Source organism: Stegodyphus dumicola, chromosome 7 (assembly GCF_044657685.1).
Source record: "Stegodyphus dumicola isolate Sdum_Otavi_A_Nest chromosome 7, ASM4465768v1".
In the NCBI taxonomy this organism is placed as follows: Eukaryota; Metazoa; Arthropoda; class Arachnida; order Araneae; family Eresidae; genus Stegodyphus; species Stegodyphus dumicola.
The window spans coordinates 74224172-74247816 of record NC_140774.1 but is presented as its reverse complement, the minus strand read 5'-3'; the positions used below and the strand labels follow the sequence as shown (position 1 = coordinate 74247816).

Genomic DNA, 23645 nt, shown 5'->3' with positions numbered 1-23645 from the left:
ATTTTTCCGAATGGTTTAGTTGAATTTCATGTTGCATTAGAGGTTCTTGTTGATTTCTATTACTGAATTTTTCACATATTTCACATTTGGAAACAAGCTGCTCAATGTCATTTGCCATACCTGGCCAGTAAAAAATTTCACGGGCTCTACGTTTACATTTCTCAATTCCAAAGTGCGCTTCATGAATTAATTGCAACATATCTTTTTTCAAACCATAAGGTACAACTACTTTTTCATTAATAAATAACAAGTCGTCATTAATATAAAGATCATTTTTAACTTTAAAGTATGTTTTTACACTACTATATACTTTTTTGTAACATTTAGGCCAACCCTCTTTAATATATTTCATAACTATTTGCAAATCTGCATCTGATTCAGTTTCTTATCTAAATTGCACCACTCTTCTTTCACTCATAGGCAAATATTTCGAAATAATGTGAACAACATTTAGCATTTCAGGATCATCACTGATAGTTTCATTCACAGGATATGCACGTGACAAAGTGTCAGCAAAAAGCATTTGATTACCTGGAACATAATTTATCTCAAAATCATACTTTAGTAACTTTAAGATCATCCTTTGCATTCTAGACGAAATTTTATGCAATGGTTTCTGAACAATTGCCATTAACGGTTTATGATCACTTTGTACTGTGACTTTCCGTCCATAAACAAAATTGTGGTACTTTTCAAAAGAAAATACTGTTACGAATTTAGTATTTAAAAAGCTAATGTTAGTTCAATTATAAATTAAATGGTTTTATTTCTCGCGCAGTGCAGCGCGTGACGAATATTAAAAGAAAGCTAAGCCGGAAAATTGAAAATACAAGAGCGCGTGCATTAAATAAATAAATATCTCTTTTTGATTTTGAGAAAGTACTGGAAAATTCTGGCGCGTGATTTTTAAAATCTTATAAAAGGAGGAAAACATTTCAGTTCGTAGTAGTTGCTTAGTTTGTTGTTGTTTAGAAAACTGCTCTTGTTGATTGTAGTGAATTCGCCGATTAGGGTTCTTTAGCTGTTTTGAATTACGTTCTATTGGACATTTGAGTAGTTAAAAGATAACTACTGTGAGATATTGTAATACTGCATGATAATCTGAGAAAATTTAAGCATTTTTGTTGTGATAATAATAAATTTTTGTTCATTTTTCATCGGACTTGTGCATTCATTTCATAACGAACCCGTACGCACGCAACAATTTTTGGTGTCAGAAGTGGGGTTTGAATGTCAATAACAAGAGCGATGGAAGAGCAATTAAGGCAGCTAATATCAGCCTTTGCCTCATTTAAAGAAGAAATTAAAGAGGAAATGAAATTGGGCCAGGAATCCGTTAAGGAAGAAATGAAATTAGGCCAAGATTCCGTTAAAGGAGAGATGAGATCCATTAAAAAGGAAATGGAAGCCGTTCACGAAAAGTTGGAAGCTGGTCAAATAACTTTTAAAGAAGACATAAAAGCTGTACAAGAAAAGATTGAAGCAGGTCAAGACGAAATGAAAAGAGAAATAACCTGCGTAATAGAAACTAAATTTGAGGCTATGGAAGACAAAATAGGAGCTGTCGAAAATAAAGTCGGGCAAATTGAAGAAAAAGTTTCTTCTGTCAAAGATGAAATAGAAGATAGAGTGTCGGCTGTAGAGCAACGAGTCAAAGGAAGAGTTTCGGCCTTCCAACAACAAATTGAAGAAAGAGTTTCTGCCGTCCAAGAACATATTGAACAACAAATAGAAGACAGAATTTCTGCTGTCGTCGCCAAAGAAGTTGACACTTTAAAGAAATTCGTAGCGACGGCAGGGAGCACTTCGGATGGTTTAAAATTTCTACACATGCCTGCTCGTCCCTCTCTGAAGCTATCGACATATGATGGGAAGACCTCCTCGCAGGTGTATAAGAGACAATTTTCTATCGTGGCGGATGCGAATGGATGGGATTCCCAAGCTAAGGCCTGTCATCTCGCCGCTTCTTTAAGAGCCGACGCAGCGGATATCCTTCAAACTCTTCCCGGAAACAAAAGGTTAGATTTCGAAGCTCTGTCCGGCGCCTTGGAGCTGCGCTTCGGGAAGAAATGTTTAAAAGACTACAGCAGGCTCCAATTAAAATCCCGTTAACAGAAGCTCACCGAAACACTTCAGGAGCTCGCCACGGATGTTGAAAGGCTGTCACATCGCGCCTTTTCGGAGTGCCCGACAGAAACAAGGGAAATCCTGTCCCTGCAATATTTCATCGATGGCATCCGGGACCCTGAAATACAGAAAGCACTGCGAATGGCGGATGTTAAAGATCTGAAAAGTGCTTTAGTGTACGCCATGAAATTCGAGGCAGCCCAGCAAGCCACCCGTCGAGACCGCCATCCAGTCAGAGCTGCTCAAGTCCAGGAGCCAGGGGATCAAGTCACTGCTCGTCTAGACGATTTAACTAGACAACTCAATGCTTTGAGACGGAATATTGGTGACAAGAAACCGACCGTAAAGTGCTGGAACTGCGAAGCTGAAGGACACATACGACGAAACTGCAGAACACCCCAGGGTTCGGATGTTAAAACCGCTCCTAACAAACAGCAGGGAAACTAATTAGTGGCCATCTCGCGGGGCGGAGGTTGCCAGTTAATGAAAAGCCCCAGTTTAAAGCGCTTCAGATTTCTGCAGTGAGAGGCGGCAGTAATGGACTTTTCGTAATAGGACATATTAATAGAGTTCCCTGCAATATGACGATAGATACAGGAGCCAACGTTACCATCATCCGAAAAGATTTGGCTGAAAAACTGGGAAGCAAACTTATCTGGACGCCGCCCTGCGTTACCCTCCAGACTGTGTCCGGTGAGAAGATCGACATCGATGGAAAAGTAAATGTTAACATCACGTTTGGAAGTGCCGCTTACCATCACACGGCATATGTAGCAGAGATCACTGATTCTTGCATACTCGGATTGGACTTTCTAAGGAAATACAATTTTTCCTTGGATTTTAAAAATAACGAATTGCATTCTACATCTGAGGACATAGCGTTATTTGGAGTTAATGATGAAGTTAAATCTGTTCATAAAATCATAGCACAAGACAATATCATAGTACCGGCAAGAACAGAAATTTTACTTCCTGGATCCATTGCCGAAAACAGAAATTTCCGCTACGGCATCATAGAATATCCCAATAACTGTAATAGCCCAAAAGGAGTACTAGTAGCCTCAACACTCGTCGACCTATCCAGAACGGTTATCCCGGTGAGAGTCGCCAATGTAACTGAGAAGGGGAGAATTATTAAGAAAGGTGAAGTGGTTGCAGCATGTACTCCAGTAACCAGCGTTGAAAGAAAGAGTAACATCCAAGAGTCCGTGTCCTCAGAGAGCATTACATCGGAGTTATTACAGAATGCGCAATTAAACGATAAAGAGAGGAATGCTGCCGATCGCGTCATTAAAGATCTTCAAGTTGTTTTCTTCCGCTCGTCTTCTGACGTGGGTCGAACTAGTTTGACACAACATAGAATAGATACCGGCGATCATCCCCCGATCAAGCAACATCCAAGACGTCTACCGTTTGCTAAACAGGAAGAGGTGCGAACACTGTTAAAAGATATGGAAGAAGGCGATGTCATCGAGCCTTCAGTAAGTCCATGGGCATCTCCCATCGTCCTAGTCAGAAAGAAAGACGACTCAACAAGATTTTGCGTCGACTATCGCCGGTTGAATGAGGTTACGAAGAAAGACAGTTACCCTCTTCCTAGGATTGACGACATTCTAGATACTCTTTCTGGAAGCAAGTGGTTCTCAACACTTGATTTAAAGAGTGGGTATTGGCAGGTAAAAATACAGCCTGAAGACCGAGAAAAGACGGCATTTACTACGGGACAAGGGCTTTGGCAATTCAAGGTGATGCCGTTTGGACTGTGTAATGCGCCGGCAACATTCTAAAGTCTTATGGAGACTGTTTTGAAAGGCCTTTCCTACGAAGCCTGCCTGATATACCTGGACGACATCATCATCGTCGGAAAGAGTTTTGAAGAACATTTAGAAAATCTTAGGAAGGTGCTTCAGAAACTGAAAGAAGCCAATCTGAAGCTGAGTCCCTCTAAATGCAAATTGTTCCGAAAGGAAGTGACTTACCTGGGACATGTCATCTCTGCAGAAGGTGTGCGCACGGATCCTGAAAAGGTATCAGCGGTTAAATCCTGGAAACGTCCCGAAAATGTCCATCAGCTGAGAAGCTTCCTAGGGCTTTGCACCTACTATAGAAGATTCGTGAAGGACTTTTTTTCCATCGCAAGACCCCTTCACAAGCTGACAGAGAGCAAGCAAAGATTCTTGTGGACAAAAGAATGCGAGGATGCATTTAACAACTTAAAGGAGGCTTTAACATCTGCTCCAATCCTGACGTATCCTCAGCTCGACCGACCATTTATTCTCGACACCGACGCGAGCGATGAAAGTGTCGGTGCTGTTTTGTCCCAAGAAATAGACGGCCAAGAACGTGTAGTGGCGTACTGGAGCAAGTGCCTGTCTAAACCGGAGAGGAATTATTGTGTCACCAGGAAAGAGTTGCTCGCCATAGTCAAAGCTGTAGAACAGTTCCATCGTTATCTATACGGCAGAAAATTCCTGCTCCGCACCGATCATGCATCATTGACCTGGCTTTTAAATTTCAAGAATCCTGAGGGTCAAATAGCCAGGTGGAGAGAGAGACTCCAAGAATATGACATCACTATCCGTCATCGTAAGGGATCATCACACGGAAACGCCGACGCCCTGTCTAGAAGACCTTGCCAAGAAAGCTGCCGATATTGTTCCAGGGTGGAAGCGAAATACGAGCTGCTGACTCCGGTCGCAAGACAAATTACAATATCGGCTGATCGAGAACCGTGGAATGATGATGAAGTCAGGAAACACCAGCTGGAAGACCGCGACATTAAACCCATAATTGATTTAATGGAGTCATCAACCAGAAAACCTACCTGGCAGGACATTTCTATCTGTAGTCCTACAACCAAACAGTATTGGGCACTCTGGGATTCACTTCACATTCGAAACGGCGTCTTATACCGGAAATTCGAATCGGATGATGGGAAGACGTTCCGATGGCAACTGATACTTCCAAGATCCCGGATTCCTCATGTCCTTAAAGAACTACATAACAGCCCTACAGGAGGTCACTTTGGAATTATGAAGACCTTACAGAGAGTTCCTGAGCGCTTTTACTGGAATAATGCAAAGGATGACGTGCAAAAGTGGTGCCGATCTTGCGATGCCTGTGCAGGTCGGAAAGGACCGAGGAAACGCAGCCGAGGCAAGCTGCAACGTTATAACGTAGGTGCGCCGTTTGAACGTATCGCCTTTGACATCTTGGGACCTCTGCCACGAACTGCTGATGGTAACAAATACATACTCGTTGTCATTGATTACTTCACCAAGTGGCCTGAAGCTTATCGTATTCCTGATCAAGAGGCTGTCACAGTAACTGAGGTAATGATACAACACTGGATTTCTAGGTTCGGAGTGCCTCTTCAGTTACATTCCGATCAGGGAAGGAATTTTGCCTCGGCAGTAATAAAAGAACTATGCAAACTACTCGGCATTGACAAAACTCAAACGACGCCATTACATCCCCAGTCGGACGGCATGGTAGAGAGTTTCAATCGAACCATCCTTAATAACCTCTCATTAGTGGTTTCCAGAAACCAACAGGACTGGGACAAGAAATTACCACTCTTTTTACTGGCTTACCGCAGTGCTGTCCACGAGACTACCGGCTATTTTCCATCACAGATGCTCTTCGGTCGTGACCTTCGTCTGCCTTGTGATCTCTTGTTTGGTCGCCCTCCGGATGCTCCTTCATCGCCTGAGGAATATATTCAAGATCTCCAGGCCCGGTTTGAAGTGCTGCACAACTTTGTACGAGAGCGAGTCAACTTGGCGACGGAGAAGATGAAGACCCGATACGACACAAGAGCTACTGAACATCAATTCCACGAAGGAGACAAGGTGTGGTTATGGAATCCGACTCGACGGAAGGGACTCTGTCGGAAATTACAGTCACCTTGGGATGGTCCGTACACAGTCCTAAACAGGCTGAATGACGTCGTGGTTCGGATTCTTAAGTCTTCGAACTCTAAACCTAAAGTCGTTCATTACGACAGGTTAGCACATTACTATGGCCATAGTACGTAATGTAAATAATTGTAAATAGTATAAGACCATGGTCCTTTTTGTTTTTAAATGTGTATTTGATTTGATTTGTATTTAGTATTTGATATGCATTTAGCATTTGATTTGTTTAAGTTAGATATTGCATTTATTGTTCATGTTGTTTGATATTGTAATGTAATGTTTATGCCACAGTTGTAAGTTTAGCTTCCTGTCCAGGGATTGTACTGCCCGGGACGTGCAGTCCTTGGGAAGGGGGCAGTGTTACGAATTTGGTATTTAAAAAGCTAATGTTAGTTCAATTATAAATTAAATGGTTTTATTTCTCGCGCAGTGCAGCGCGTGACGAATATTAAAAGAAAGCTAAGCAGGAAAATTGAAAATACAAGAGCGCGTGCATTAAATAAATAAATATCTCTTTTTGATTTCGAGAAAGTACTGGAAAATTCTAGCGCGTGATTTTTAAAATCTTATAAAAGGAGGAAAACATCTCAGTTCGTAGTAGTTGCTTAGTTTGTTGTTGTTTGGAAAACTGCTCTTGTTGATTGTAGTGAATTCGCGGATTAGCGTTCTTTAGCTGTTTTGAATTACGTTCTACTAGACATTTGAGTAGTTAAAAGATAACTACTGTGAGATATTGTAATACTGCATGATAATGTGAGAAAATTTAAGCATTTCTGTTGTGATAATAATAAATTTTTGTTCATTTTTCATCGGACTTGTGCATTCATTTCATAACGAACCCGTACGCACGCAACAATACTATGGCCAATAGCTCTTTTTCGATCTGTGAATAGTTTTTTTCACTGTTAGTCAGGCTGCGAGACACAAATGATACAGGCTTACCCTTTTGAATTAGACACGATCCTAGGCCATCCTTCGAACTATCACACTGTATAATTATATCCTCATTACCACTGAAAACTTTTAAAATTGGAGCTTTAGTTAGCAGTTGTTTGATGTTGTTAAATGACTCTTCCCGAGTTTCTCCCCAATTAAATTCTACCTTTTCTTGAATGATTTCTCTTAAAGGAGCAGTAACTTTAGATACATTAGGTATAAATTTTGACAGAAAATTTCACATTCCTAGCAACCTCCTTACTTCAGTTTTTGATTTTGGTGTTGGCATATCAATAATTGCTTTAATATGACTAGGATCGGCTTTTACACCTGACTCAGAAATAATTTGGCCTACATATTTCACTTCCGGTACCCTGTATTGTAATTTATCAGGATTAAATTTCATATTTAGAGACCTAGCTCTTTCAAGAACCTTAGAGATAATTATATCATGAGTAACCTCATCAGATCCTGCAATTATGATATCATCAAAATAAACTGCCACACCCTCAATATCACCAAATAATTTTTGGTTTCTTCTCTGAAATATTTCTGGGGCGGAGGATATTCCAAATGGCATTTTATTAAATTTATATCTTCCATAAGGAGTATTAAATGTACATAGTTCAGAACTAGCTTCATCTAGTGGTACATGCCAAAATCCATCTTTTAAATCTACAACTGAAAATACTTTTTTACCTTCTAACCTACTAATTATATCATCTGGAGAAGGAATTTGATAGTGTTCCCTTTTAATTACTTTATTTAGATCTCTAGGATTTAAGCATAATCTCAGACTCCCGTTAGGTTTTTCATCTATAACCAAACTTTGAACCCAATCAGTTGGTTTATTTACTTTCGATACTATCCCTTCTCTTTCAAGTTTATCTAAAGTATCTTTTAATTTAGGCTGTAAAGCCTGAGGAACACATCTTGGGGGTGTATTACTGGTATTGCATCATCTTTAAGGGTTATATGATATGGTTCGTCAGGAAATTGCCCTGTGCCTGTATAAATACATCTTTATACTGAACAATTAAGGTATCCGACCTCGTTCAGGTACCATTTTTTTATAAATGGTTTTTATTTTAACTATAAACATATTAATTTGAAGATAAGCATATTAATGAGGGAAAACAATTTCAAACGTAATGCTAAGTAATTTTAATTTTGAAAAATAAGGAAAAAAAGGATAATTTTTGCCTTTACGGCAACAACCACGGTGAACAATGTATATATAAATATGCAGTTTTTTTAATTTGTATTTATATTTACACTTGTTTTGTATGCAACGAAGCAAAATAATTAAGAAATATTTATATATTCTTGAGATATGTCAAAATGTATTGTATTTATTGTATATTTTCCTATTATTGCATGCAAAATCTAAAAATAAAAAGTAACAATTCAACTTCTAATTAATATTTCTAAAATCTTTTACTTCAGAGCATGCATCAGATTATATGAAACATGTATAGAAAGTATCATTAAATTGTATCCATAAAATTTTGAGTTATGGCTGTTACCATTGGCAATATTTACAGAAAAAAACATTTTTCAGAAAACAAGTTTAAAGTTTTCATAAAACAATTTCTTAGTGAAAGAAGCATCCCTGATAATTAAAATTCCCCTGCTTTGTAACTTAACACCTTGTTTTTTTCTTCCCACACTTTGCACCTTTGCTTTCGAACAAAGCGTAATTTTTTCTTTGGGTTTTTGTAAAACTTGTGGAATGCCACCAAAAGTCATAATTTGCACTTTATCAAGTTTTCGAATTCCCTGCTCAGTGTAAAATTCAGGGCACATACCGAACCTTGAAAATGCTTCAAGCAAACCTATAAATCCATTATTAAATAACATTAAATAACCCAACACTTAATTTGTTCCAAACATTAATATTCGCAAGTTTATGAATGTTTTTTTTAGGAACAATTTGCAATAAAATGCCATTAAAACGTTCTTTGATATTTTGAGTTTTGCCATGTAGACACTTTTCAATAACTCTTGTTTATGTAGTCAACTCCATATATGTAGGTTTAATTAAATTCAAAATATATATTGATATACCAGAGGATTTTGCCTAATTTTTTTCTTTCTGATTTTTTTCCTGATTTCTGCAATCACACATTCATAGTTGCATCAATTCATTGATTATTGAGGAGGGCATCGACTTCGAAGAAGAGCTGCAATGGAACATGCAGTTAGTACAACCTGCTGCATCTCAATAAAGTTTCAAACATGACTTCTAATTGCAATCCCTAATTCTGCAGTTTATCAATAAAAGAATCAGTCAGTTTACCTTTCCTTTCAATTCCGGAGCGGAGTTTTTTACTTTTCGTAGTCCACCATCAACCCTTTTCTGTACATGTTCAATGCATTCCACTTTCTTGACCGAATCTTTACCATATATCACAATTAAAAACCCCTTAGAATCCCCATCCTCGTAATACTCCGTGTGCTTCAGCTTTCGTAATGTAATAGATCATTCAAACAGGGAATAAGCACCAACTGCTTCCATACCCGAAGCTGCTTCTTTATAATTTGCAGAACAATTATATTACGCTTTACATATGTCGTGCTGAAGATTGTATGCCATTCTGTTTATTTTGTTGCAAATGATGCAAAAATGCGACATAGCTTTCAAATCAAGCACGTTGTCAACGCTAATCGACAAAGCAACAACACATACATTCAACGTCAAATACCCTCTGCGCCAAACTAAATACGAAGGGAAAAAAACTAACACCAGATTCTTAAAATGTATTACAAAATATCTAAACTTAATACGCAGGTTTATAATTTACAAAATCTTGATGATAAATAAAGTTTCTAAACAGGTATATCTATTTAAATGCTCACTTCCGGCCCAGAATATTGGAACTTCCGGTTTATTCAGTTACAGAAAAATGTTTATAACTTCAGTTCTAATTAACCTATCTACAAGCAAAAACTTGTATTTGATAGCTAAAGATGTATTCTTTAAGATAATGTAATAAAGTAAAAATAGAAATTTTGACCGAAAATCGTCTTTTGTACGAGGTCGGATACCTTAAATCATTTTTATTAATGATATTGTACTTTAATCAAGGCCCTCTGCAAGGCGTGTTATAAATTTCGAGTCCTTATTAGTCCTTCAATTAGCTTTAATGCAGAACAAGCTGTTAACCCTAATATAAGCTTAGATCTTACATCAAGAACATAAAATTGTAAAGGTACATTCTTAAGCCTTTCAGTTGAACAATTAATTATAAGAGTACCTTCTGGTTTTAACTTAAAATTACCATATGCAGTCAAGAACAAATCAGTTTCATTAAGTTTAGGCTTAAGTTTAACATTATTTAAAACATACAAAGGCAAAATATTTACTTCTGCACCAGTATCTAACTTAAAAAATCAACCTTGAAATACTTATTATTTACATACATTGTAATACTTTTCACCCATGTTTCACTTACCTTGTGAATATGGAACAGCTTTAGTATAACCCACCTTCAAAGTTTGGCGAATTTGGTTTGGCGCCAAAGCACATGAAATACGTTGTTTTGAAAAACGGTTGCCATCCAGATTTTCGACGAAACTCCGTGTTTCAAAAAATGGTGGCCATCTTGATTTCACCAGAAATCGTGGATAATAGAAATAAGTTTACGACTATTATACACGATTTTAAGAGAAAGAAATATTAAGAAATGATTAATAAAAATGATTAAGGTTAAAAGGATGCAATTTTAAAAACAATACCGGAAACCTTTAGCTATTTCACCTTTAATAAATAATGTGGTGTGACGTCACAATGTATTCTCCATGCTACGCGTAATTTGTGTTTTCTCTTTAAAAAAAATAATGAATTGTTTATTATTGTAAATTAACATCAAATTCTTTAAATTTACATTTCTGAGCTTAGGCGTAACTGAAAATTATAATAAATTGTTTATATTTAAAATTATCATGATACAGTAAGCGAATTCTACCAGGTATTACAACGATAAAGAACGTCGCAGTCTCTCATACTTGTATTTCATACAGCTTCAATATTTTCAAAGATTTTTAAGCTTTAGCATTTATACAAATAAAAAAAGTTTTCTTTTAATTAATACTCTGGAACATATCAATTTTATCATATTTACAAATTAACGTTTTGCTACGTAACAACATAATCCTTATATACCAGTAAGTAGACAATTTTCATTATTTTCTATAAATTTAAAACTTCACATTAATGAAAAACAGGTTCTTAAATTTCTAAATCACATTATATTCTCTGTAGCAGGCAGGCATATTAGAATTCTACACATAAATAAATAAAAAATTTAATTTCTCGCAATGAAAGAAAATATTATAAGAAAATAAATACTACAAATTAGGAACACTAAGCAATGCTTCACATACACACACACATACAGTGTCTCACAAAAGTGATGGGACGCTTGTGCTTTACAAAAGGAAACTGTAGTAAAATAAATGAAAAAAAAACATGTAAAAATGTTTTGTGGGTGTGTTTCATACTTAAATTTAGTAACAATTATTACATAACATACATTTTCTCAAAATATTAAAATATCAATTTAATAAAAATACAATTGTTTAGAACGGAGCAAAAAATGGCTCACATAAGTGATGGGACACTTACTTTTCCATCAAATATTTATCCAAAAATTTTACTTTATAAAAGGTTTGAATATTTTGTTGGATTTCCTTTTACTTTTAAAACATTATTTAATCTTCTTGGGATGGATTCGACTAATTTTTTTTTGCGATTTCTGGAGTGATTTTACCCCATTCTTCTTGAAGCACCGATTTTAATTGTTGTTTTGAAGAAATGGTGTGTTTGCGAAATTCTTCCCTGGGTTTTCTCCACACCAAGATTCTACCGTCAGAATCAAATATATTAAATTTACTCTCATCAGCAAATATAACTTCATTCCAGTAATCAGAATTCTTATTTATGTTGGATTTTGCGAAAGCCAGTCTGAGGTTTCTATTCTTTTCACTCACGAAGAATTTTTTCCTGGCTGCTCTACCGTGATATCCAGCAGATCGAATTACTTTTCCAATAGTCTCAGGATTAACAATTACTCCATATAATGCTTGTAAATCAGGCAGCAACTTTGGGAGTACTTGGATTTTTTTTAATATTTCGAACGATAGTTCGCTTTAGTCCATTGGATAGCTTTGATGGTCAGCCAGGTCTTCTTTTATGCTGAATCATATGATTCTTTTTATATCGTTTAATGATATTAAAAACTGTTGAATGACTCAGGTTAACGGTTTTAGCAGTTTCTCTAATAGAATTTCCCCGTTCAATATGCAAATTAATAACTAATTTTCGAATTTCAGGCAAAGTTTCTTTTCGTTTAGCATTCATGGCTGCACAGAGATAAAAAACACAAGAATTCCAAAACAAACTGGAGAGAAATACTGCAGACGATTGTGATAAATTATTGCCAATTGCTTTTGAGTAAAAATAAAAACCTCAAAAAATATTCTTATTGCTTACTTCAGACGATTTTTGTTGCATAGTACGTAGTAGTATCTAATGGTGTCCCATCACTTATGTGAACCATTTTTTGCTCCGTTCTAAATTTTTATTAAATTAATATTTTGAGAAAATGTATGTGATGTATAATTTGTTACTAAATTTAAGTATGAAACACACCCACAAAAAATTTTTACATGTTTTTTTAATTTATTTTATTACAGTTTCTTTTCTAAAGCACAATTGTCCCATCACTTTTGTGAGACACTGTATTATCAAAGAACTCATATTATCAAGTGCGATTACGATTGCAAAAACTACGTATCATAAAAATGAGGTAAAAGTTACTTATAGGGTCAAAGTTTACAGTTTTGCTACTGTTGAGTAGATTGTCGGGCTGTCGATATATATAGTAAGCCGGAAAGCATTATAAACATATCAAAACCAAAAATTAAAAATACAATTTAAATGAAAAATGATGTCCCAAATATAATTCACAATTAAAACAACAATACAAATTTAAAATACACAAACGATATGTTAAACATTGCATATAAAATACGTTACATTACAGCTCGTCATTACACATTATCTCGTTTTCCTTTGAACACAACGATCCGTATTCGCCCGAAAAACATCAAAGCTCAGTGTCCATGTACACATCCGTCTATTTCCACCTTTAAAATGTCAGAGAATTCCACAACCTCGACATTCCGCACTACATTGGCTCTGCCCATGTACACATCGATTTATTTTCACTTAAAAAACATCCTAGAATTGCGCAAACTAGGCACCGCGCACAACCTCGGCATTGTGCACTACATTGGCTTTGCCCATGTACACATCGATCTATTTTCACTTAAAAAACATCTTAGAATTGCACAAACTAGGCACCGCGCACTACATTGGCTTTGCCCATGTACACATCAATCTATTTTCACTTAAAAAAACATCCTAGAATTGCACAAACTAGGCACCGCGCACAACCTCGGCGTAGCGCACTACATTGGCTTTGCCCATGTACACATCTATCTATTTTCACATAAAAAAAAATCCTAGAATTGCGCAAACTAGGCACCGCGCACAACCTCGGCATTGCGCACTACATTGGCTGTGCCCATGTACACATCGATCTATTTTCACTTAAAAAACATCCTAGAATTGCACAAACTAGGCACCGCGCACAACCTCGGCATTGCGCCCTACATTGGCTGTGCTCATGTACACATCGATCTATTTTCACTTAAAAAACATCCTAGAACTGCACAAACTAGGCACCGCGCACAACCTCGGCATTGCGCACTACTTTGGCTCTGCCCATGTACACATCGATCTATTTCCACTTAAAAAAACATCCTAGAATTGCAGAAACTAGGCATCGCGCACAACCTCGGCATTGCGCACTACATTGGCTCTGCCCATGTACACATCCATCTATTTTCACTCAAAAAAACATCCTAGAATTGCACAAACTAGGCACCGCGCACAACCTCGGCATTGCGCACTGCATTGGCTTTACTCATGTATATGGCGATCTCTTTTTACTTAAAAATCAGAAATTGAATAAACTCTGCATTGCTCATATACTAAGAAATCTGCTTTCACTTAAAAGAAATCGGAGAATTGCAGAAATTCGCGCATAAGCAACTCCATTGATTCGCGTTTAAAAAAAAAAAAAAAAAAAAAAAAATTCTAGAAAAATTGAGTTTACTACAGGCGAATCAAGATCCTAGCCTAATTTATTTCTCAGCCGTACATTTCTTGCAAGTTCTACCATTCGATGTCTTTTTCTGACTAACTAACCAGCATGGTATCTTACATTTTTCACAGAAAACTTTATCCTTCAATAATCGACAGTCCATCAAAAATCGTCTAAAATGTTCATACTATTGTTAATTCATACGTAAAATATCTGTACCCAAAATTTTACGCTTGTTTGAAAACTCCCACCTTAAATTTTCCTTTATAATCTCCTGATATTTAATTCCAACATCACTAACAGCAGTTTTAGAGCAAGCAATAACTAAACGCAAAAATATCACCTCAAGTAGCCAAAAATATATATACAAAATAGAATTAACGGTATCTGAGCGTTAAACAATCGCCGATAACATTGTTACGAATTGTGTATTTAGATATTAATTTTAGTAGAATTCTAATTTAAAGTGTTGTATTTCCTCTTGCAACGCAGCGTGAGACAAATTTTAAGAGAAATCTATACCGGAAAAGTAAGAATACAGGGCACGTGCATTAAACTTTGAGTAAACGGATATGTCGGTAATTTGTATTGAAATTGAATAAATGTAACAGACTACTAAATTAGCTGTAACCGTAATTCCATCCTCTTGTTTACATTGCGTTTGGCGAATAGTATGGGTTACCAGATCATATCATTTATCGCCGCTCTTGGCGATATTTTTTTGTTTAAAATTCCGGGTGGGCTATACTAAAGTTGTGCCGTGAATATCCTTATTTACTTCATCAATAGAATTTGTTAGATCTTTGATTGATTTTGCACTTATTTTAAATTCAGTATGCCCGTTTACTGGTGGATTCATCATTACAGAGTCAACAAATACACTATGTTCATTATATATTCTCAGTTCATTATTTGGTATTCCAATTTCATAAATGTTCTTGGGACACCTCGCGGCAAAATGGTTCTTTACTTTGCATTTCGCACATGTCTTTCCGAAAGCTGGACAGTCCCGATATTTGTGCCTTCTTCCGCACTTCTTGCAGTCATATTCTAGTGCTGATTGCTTCTGCTGCGACGATAATTTCGGTGGCACTGACTGTTTTGATTGATGCTGCTGTTTTCTATATTTCTTCACGCTGTTTGTTCACAGTCGCTGGATCATCTTTCATGTTCCGGAGTTGCTCTTTGCTTGTTTCAGCGGCACGGACTATTTCTATAGCTTTTTCTAATCCTAGGTTAGATTCTCGAAACAAACGTTCGGTCAGACTCCTATCCCAAATGCCTAGTACAATACGGTCGCGAATCAATCCATTTTTTTGTTCAGCAAACTCACCAGTTGACGCTAAAGTCTTTAACTGAGTGACATAACATTCAATTGTTTGTCCTTCTTGCTGGCTACACGAAAAGAATTTGTAACGTTCATATACGACATTCTGCTGTGGTGAACAATAATCTTCAAAACACTTCAAGACCTCTTCGTACTTCTCCTTATTCTCAGGTGGCTCAAATCGAAACGTGTTATAAATTTCGAGTCCTTCAGTACCGAGTAAATTCAAAAGGATTGCAATTTTAGTCTTATCTGGCTTGGCATCTTTTTCCGTTGCAAGTAAATAGTTTTCTAGCTCTTGCTTCCATTTTTCTTTAACATTTCCGAAGGAGAATGTTAGCGAAGCAGGTGGTCTGAAATCCATTTTGCTCCTGACACCATGTAACTTCTTGTGTAGTTTGTTGAATTTAATTACTTCTGTACTTTAAAAGAAGACTCAACTAATGAGTATATCTCAAGAATTCAAAACTTTTATTATTACATTTTTAAACAGTTCACATGACATTCAGCTAGCACAGTAACACGTGCATCACAACAACGGAATCGCATAGCATGAGCGCCATTCAAGTTATTTTAAATATACATCACACTGATAACGTGAGCGGCATGTCCACTGGAGCTCGTTTACTTCAGCTTAGATTATTTGTCGGAGCTGTCTACTACTTGCTTTTATAGCTCCTATTACTGGCGCTGTCATCGCACAACATGTGCATTTATCTTTGATACCCGTTTTTATGCTCATTCTCGTTATTGTAAGCTACAGCACCGCCACAAAATGCCCTAGCGGCGATTTTTGGAACTAAAATTCTTTTTCACGGAATCCTTTTCCCCATGTCTTGATTACTCTAAATACCAAGTTTGGTGCCATTTCGGCTATTAGATCGCTCTACAGAGCGCTCCAAACACTGTCACTTTAAAAAAGATCACCCTGTATATTTTTGAGTATTTGATGGCAGATTCAGCATTTTATTATTATTTGCATTATTTTCTATTTACGAATATACTATTCTATACATTCTATTACTGAAAGTTTTTTTTGTGGGGGGGGCGCCAAAAAGGTATTTTGCCCCGGGCGCCAGTTATGCTTGCTACGCCACTGGCACAAGGTTGCCGTTCAATTGAGACGTAGATAATTTCCTGTAAAACTTGCCTTTGCTATGACCATCCATAAGTTTCAGGGCCAAACGCTTAAGCGTGTTGGCATTTTTTTACCTGAGTCTGCATTTGAACACGTGTTGCCTGTTGAAGAGTTCGTGAAAGAACGGACGCAAAGTTAAAAATAATTAATGGTCCTCTGGAAGGCGAGCTTAAAAATGATGGAAAGATCTACACAAGAAATGTTGTGTACAAAGATATCGTTGACACGTGAATTAACATTTCATTATTTAAATCACCTTTATTTATTGAGCTAGCGGTGGTTCTTAAGAAATGTACCGCCAATGTTTTCCTTCATTGCACTCTACTTTAAGCAATTAAGCCAGTAGAAGAGGGAAACCCCGTGGGGCAGTAAGCAAAGGGGCGTCCCCGCCGCCTGCCCTGGGTAATTCAGTTTAAATTAGCAGACACCTTTGCACAAATCATTTAAATTACAATTTATAATATCTAGAACAGCGGTCATTTCGTATGACGGCCGGGCTTTCTAGTAGTAAATAACTATTTAAGGATTATTGTTTTAATTTAGATGAAAGGTTAATTTCATTTGATACTTTTTTATTACAATTTATATAAAAAAGGCTAAACATAACTGAATAGAAGCATAAGAGTAAATAACTATTTCAGATCATTATTATAATTTATATTAAAAAAAAGCTAAACATAACTGAATGGATTCCTGCATCGTTATTTCGCTACCGAGTTATCGCTAAAGCATAGAATAATTTTATCTCGCTGGTTGTTCAAACATAATTTTCTATAATGAATGATGCCTTTTCTTTGAAGAAATTCTCAGTAAAGTGCAGAATCGCTCACTTATTTGTTTGGCGCTTTTTACAAGGGTAAAAACAATTGGATTTTTGTCAATTTTCTTTTATTTTTTAAGTGAAAATAGGCCGATGCATATATAGATAAAGTTAAGGGCGTGCGCAGTGCCATTTTCATGCAATTCTAAGAATTTTTTTTTAAGTGAAAATTGGTCGAAGTGTACCATGGATTGCAGACTTTTCGTCATGGGCAATTCCCAAATTGTTAAATCCATAGGATATCATAAAAAGGATTTAAAAATTAAACTAGTATTTCAATGGCGTCTTAAGAAATATAGAACTATCTAAACTTACACAACTTGAAATTTTACGGTCCTCAAAACGGAATAGTACCAATATATAAATTCCTCGATTTTTCGCTGACTTTTTTGGGTCAATTTTTTAATTCTCCGACTTTTCCCATTTATCCAGGTAGCGTGACAACCCTGTCATTTTTATTCTTGTTGGCAAGCATTTGCATAGCTAACATAAGAGAATATTTATGATGCTAAAAGATACAATTTTGTGACGTCAAATATTCTCTATTCATAAAAAGCAAAGTTAAGGTTTATAAATTTAAATGAAATTTAATGCAAACAAATAAATGATTAATTATTGTTGCAAACTAACACACCACATTTGGTATTGACTTTTACCCTTGTCTACACGGATGATGAAACACGAATTGAATGATTGAGAGTTAGGTTTGAAGGCAACTTTCCTTTAAGAAGTCTCTCTCCTGCCTGCTCAACAATCATTCACTTACGCATTTTTATAAAATTTTTTAGGATTAAATAATTTTTGAAATTTTAATTTTATATTTATTCATGGATTTTGATACTTGCACTTGCTCTCAGAATTTAAAAGATATTGTAGATTAGTTTGCAACAATAATTAATCCTTTATTTGTTTGCATTAAATTTCATTTAAATTCACTAGCTTTATATTTGCTTTTTACAAACAGAGAATGCCTGTTAAATTCAAATTTCATTCCTTGCAGCAATGGCGCAAGAGAATTACTTAAAATTAAATCTAACTTTATTCTTTGGAAGCAATTTTGTGACTTCAGGATATATAATGAGTATGTAAAAGTTTTTTGTTTCTGAGACAAAACTTAAGAAAATCTTTCCTAAAGAATAATTGGACTGAGTACTGAAATTTTTACACAAATAAAAAAAAAAAAAAAAAAAAAAAGTAGTCCAAAATTTTATATCTATTTTCAGTTATAATATTACTCTTCATTTATTATTGCTGTAATGTCTTTTCTCTAAAAAGGCTTTTTTTATATCTAGCGAGAAGAATATTAAGATAAAAAATATGTAAAATCCAAATATTAACCTTAAACTCTTAATGCCCTCAACCAAGTTAAGTCAGGTATACAAAATATATTATTTCTGTGCACTTAACTAAATATATTCAAGAGTTTTTTGTTTTTTTTTTTCAGATATGAATACAACAGAAAATATCCATTACAGTTTTGAATTAAAATAATAAAACAACTGGCAGAAAAAATACCACTTTCTGAATTTTTATTGGTGCATTAAAGGGTTAATTTGTAGTCGTCCTTTAACTCTACTTTTTACTTAATTTCCTTTACCGTCTTAAAATAGTAATTGCTTTTAATCAGCTGTTCTAAGCTGTATCATTTCAAAATCATATGATTCTTACATAAAGCTCATGACACAAATAACTCACATAAGCTTCAGCCAATAATAATCTTAGAAGATTAACGCAGCATTACTCGAGTGACAAAAATGAACAGTGTTCTCATGCAGGGTACGTCATACCCAAGGGCGTTTCATTATATTTTCTACCATAAAATCTATTCACAAAAGGTTAAAAAAAAATTTAAAAAGAAGACTACAGTTGTAAAACTAGTTAATCATGCTACTTAAATTTATTTTGCATATTTTCTGCAAATACATATCACGTGTTCCACACATATATATTTGTCACACCTTTCACAAATATCCTGAAAAATTAACTGCCATGGATTTTCTGGACTTGCTAAATGTCTACATGCGGATGCTAATCCTGACAAAACTGTCATATATTTATTAGGCTTTTGTAAAGTCGTTGGTCTGGCATGAAGGAAAGACGTAACCTATAAAAAAAAAAAAAAGAAAGAAAGGGGGGAGGATAAAAAAAATTTTTAAATTTTTTTTATTTATTTAATTTTTTAAATTTTTATTTTTAGTGCCTATACATAATTTAATGCAGATTACTTTCCATGTACCTAACTCTTATGTAAAAACATTTAAAAGATTGTGTACCTGTTATCACTAAAATAACAAATTTCTGCATAATTTAGTTCCTTGTGCAAACTTAAACTGGAGTTGTTTTACAAATTGAACCATGCATCTTCATTTTCTTTCATGGTACTTGCAGACAAGATAATACATATATAAGTACAAAACTGAATATTAAAATGAAAAGCTAACATGATACTGAGTACAGAAATACAGAAAGCTGATCCCTAATATCTGCATACATAACACTTAAAAATGCATACATAATACATGAAAACTAAAACTGATGAGCATAATACATATGACTGAGAATTAAGTAATACTATGTGGTCCAAATCCTAGCCATACAAACTGACCTTCATAGTACATGAAGAGAAATAATAAATACAGACTTGAGTATGTTAAAGTGAACATAAGCAAAAAAGTACAGTACCATACTTAGTAAAACTGATATCTGATTCCGACAGTGATGTGTTTCTAATCACAGAAATGTGATCTTCTTTCCTCAATATCCAACATTACAGCAAACAGATGTTTTTACTCCATATGCACCACAAAAACTATGCAAACTATGCTTTAGGCCAGTGATTCTCAACCTTCTTAGTTCTACGCACCCATTTCACCATTAGCAGATCATTCCCCTCCCTGTGTTTCCAAAAGTCAAAAAATGCACATATAAATTCATTTAAATTTAGATTATATTTTAACTTGTTTTATAAATTAAACATCAAAGAGTATAGAAAATATTAATAAATAACAAACCTGAATACAAGTTAACATTTCATATTCATAAACTAAAACTCAATACTTAAGGTGGTGTTTCATTTTACATTTTAATTTTAATACATATTTTAAAATTAATGTATAGCAGTATATATTAACTATGAAAGATCATTTCACATCACTACCAGTTTTTGGTACTTTTCTGTTTTGCCGGCGCAGGCATTAAAGTCGCCAATAATGGTGCGACTGATGCCAAACGTAATATCCTCACTGGTAACCTTTTATGCCTCATTTTCAAAACAAGTCGCAGCCATTTCTTAACAGATTGATTGTTTCTTTCAATACTGGCATACAGTTACATAGAAATTTTACCAGTTAGTTCAATTTTATGCCTTAAGACCATTCGCGGTAATTAAGTCAATTAGGATGCAATCACACCGCTCGCCCGATGGCGAAAATATAGAAAAGGCAAAGTCAAGGGTTAAATTCATCCATTCTAATGAGAATGCACTTGAGAAGTAAAGCACTGCAGTTTTACATAATTTCTGAGTAAGCTATTCGTACGAATTGAAATAATTCTTGCATTTAAACTTGTATTCCAAATTAAGATTTAACTTGAAATTAATGTAGATAATTACTGAGAGAATTAGATTTTTGTAGCATTGTTTACGTGAGATGAGATCACTTGGGATCATGTGATATGAAAAAGCGAATCAGGATGTTGAATCATGAAAGCATAGTACATTCTTAAATTAATATCTTTTTACAAATTTATTGTCTTTTTTTATTGGCTTTTTATAAAATTTTAAACGATATTAAAATGTTTATGCCTTCAAAATAAAAATTTTTTAGAACTAACATTTTTTATGTGTATACTGTATGTTGTCACCAATAAAGTCTGCTTGGCAAGATTTGCGCCGGCGAAACAGAAAAGTACCCAATTTTTCTTTACTGAGCTGACTGAACATTTTGTCAATGCTCTCGATGTTTGAAAACAAAAATGATGAAGTACTGATAATGGTACCTTTTTTTTTTTTTCATTTATGATAGTCATTATAAATATAAATAAAAAAATTAATTAAAAGGCTGACTTTATTCCCCCCTGGTTGAGAACTTCTACTTGAGACAATGTCACTTCATACATTTTTCTACACAGAATACACTACTGTCTTCTAACAGCTAAATTCAAGTATTGCGAGTTTGGCACATGCAACATGATTTTTCTACATGGTTTTATAACCTATTAATCTCTGTCAGAAAGGATTCAATGTAGTTATTTTATTTTTGCAATTTCAGTAATCTGTGTCAAAAAGGATTCAATGTAGTTACTTTATTTTTGCAATTTCAATAATCTATTTGACATTTACTATCATGTATCTATGTTTATGTAAATTTTTTTTCCTACGTTTTTTAAAACAAAATATGTTACCCACAACATATAGTAATTTACACACTTTATTATTTTTTCCTTAATTATTTAATTCTTTTTCTTCTTTTTCAATCCACGCTAAGATTTCTTCTTTTTCTTTTAAGAAAGCCTGCTGCTGTTCTTTTAATGCTTCATGATAAGCAGCCTTTTTATCAGCAATCGTCCTCTCACAGTATTCTTTTGTTAATCGTCGAAGATCCCACTTTTTACAGTACTTTTCTAAATGGAATCGCAATGGCTCTGGACTATATTCCAATTGTAATTCTTTCAACAGCCAACAAAACCTCTCATTATCTATGATTCTAAGTTTATTTAAGAGCTTGTTGCGTTTCTGTATGATGATTGGTAATATGATTCGACCACCTCTAATATCCTGGTTAAAATGGGGAAAAAAAAAATTATCAAGAGAAACAAACAGTTTTTATATTAAATTATTAAATTAAAATAATATACAAGTTAGACATTAAGGCATTTTTTTTTTAATTCTCAAACATAGATGGAATGCTCTGACAAATACTTTTGACACTTAATAAAAAAAAAAGGATGAATTTTGAAATGATCATACTTCCAATCTCACATAACTGATGTGGGATAAAACAACTACATCAAATAATGAGGAAAAACTTTGTTAAATTTAGTATGTAGTACAAAAAGCATTTTTACAAATAACATCTATGAAGTATTCAAAAATAAAATAATCACCAAAACACTGCTTAACAAAAATTAAGAACTATATCTACAAAAGGAAAGTTGGCTGTTTGTTAACTGTATCTACAAAAGGAAAGTTGGCTGTTTGTTATTTTAATAAAAACTTATCAGTAAAGTCTTCATACACAGAATAGACAAACCTTGATATTATCAACTTGATTACAACTTTAAAAAGTAAAATAATGAAAAAAAGTTCCCGATAAAAGGTATAAATTGTTCCATGATTATAACATGAAAGATTAGACTATAGTATTTTTACCTACCTCCTTTTTAAGTATTTTATGTTCAAATAAAGATTTGACTTGCAAAGTTTTTAATGCAACTGAAAATAAAACAATAAATAATAAGAATGGTGATACTATATTAATACAAAATAATGATACTATATTAATACAAAATAATGATACTATATTAATTATTTATTTATATTAATTATATTAAAAACTTTAAAGTTACTAATTACTTTCCAAAATTTCTTTAGATTCAGATGGTTTTTTTAACTTAACAATTCACAACAGTTCACACCAATTTTTAATGAAAAATCATTGTAAAATTTTACACATTTAGAATGTTGTATAAAGATCATATTACATCTCAGCCACCATAGATATCAAATGATATAAACTCAAACATTAAGAATTCTACACAGCACTACCTGTAACTGATGCCATTTATAGTCATATTAGATTCTTTATTTCGACTGGAAATATTTTGTATGTATAAAAATATTTAAAGATAATAAAATACAAGAGAAAAGCTTTATTGTGAAAATATTTATCTTCAGTACATACAAAATATTAGCTGCTCAAAAAGGGATGGATCAAAGAGATGGAATAAAATATTTTCCATTCCCAAGCATATACTGTTAACTCGCTGAGATACGGAATTTTGGATTTACTCGTGAAGAAGTATATTAGCTAAAGGCCCACTAGCAGCCGAGCGGTAAAGTTGCCGAACACTGGTAGTTCAGTCTGAGGTTCGATTCCCATGAACGGGCTGGCTATATGGGCGTTTCATGTTTTTCCCATGTGTATATGAGCCAGTCTAAGTATGTGCAATAAGTCCCAAATGTACATGAGCAAGTTTCCCTGCAACAGTG

At 34.5% G+C, this 23645-nt stretch overlaps 2 protein-coding genes across 2 annotated transcripts in view; both read right to left on the bottom strand.

The window, feature by feature from the left end:
- Positions 1–385: 385 nt before the first annotated feature.
- On the bottom strand, positions 386–20221 carry LOC146996228 (uncharacterized). The gene is made up of 3 exons (XM_085821392.1): positions 15277–20221; positions 7243–7899; positions 386–688 (listed from the first exon to the last, which is right to left on the bottom strand). The coding sequence occupies exons 1-3, from the start codon at positions 15841–15843 to the stop codon at positions 386–388; spliced, it is 1527 nt and encodes a 508-aa protein (XP_085677518.1). The 5' UTR covers positions 15844–20221.
- Positions 20222–21848: 1627 nt separating this feature from the next.
- Positions 21849–23645, bottom strand: part of bonsai (28S ribosomal protein S15, mitochondrial) — a 36966-nt gene continuing 35169 nt past the window's right edge. The window contains exons 5-6 of the mRNA XM_035374873.2: positions 22810–22868; positions 21849–22211 (exon numbers count right to left, since the gene is read on the bottom strand). Of these exons, the coding sequence (XP_035230764.1) occupies positions 21879–22211; positions 22810–22868 (392 nt within the window). The 3' untranslated portion in view covers positions 21849–21878. The remainder of the gene's footprint in view (positions 22212–22809; positions 22869–23645) is intronic.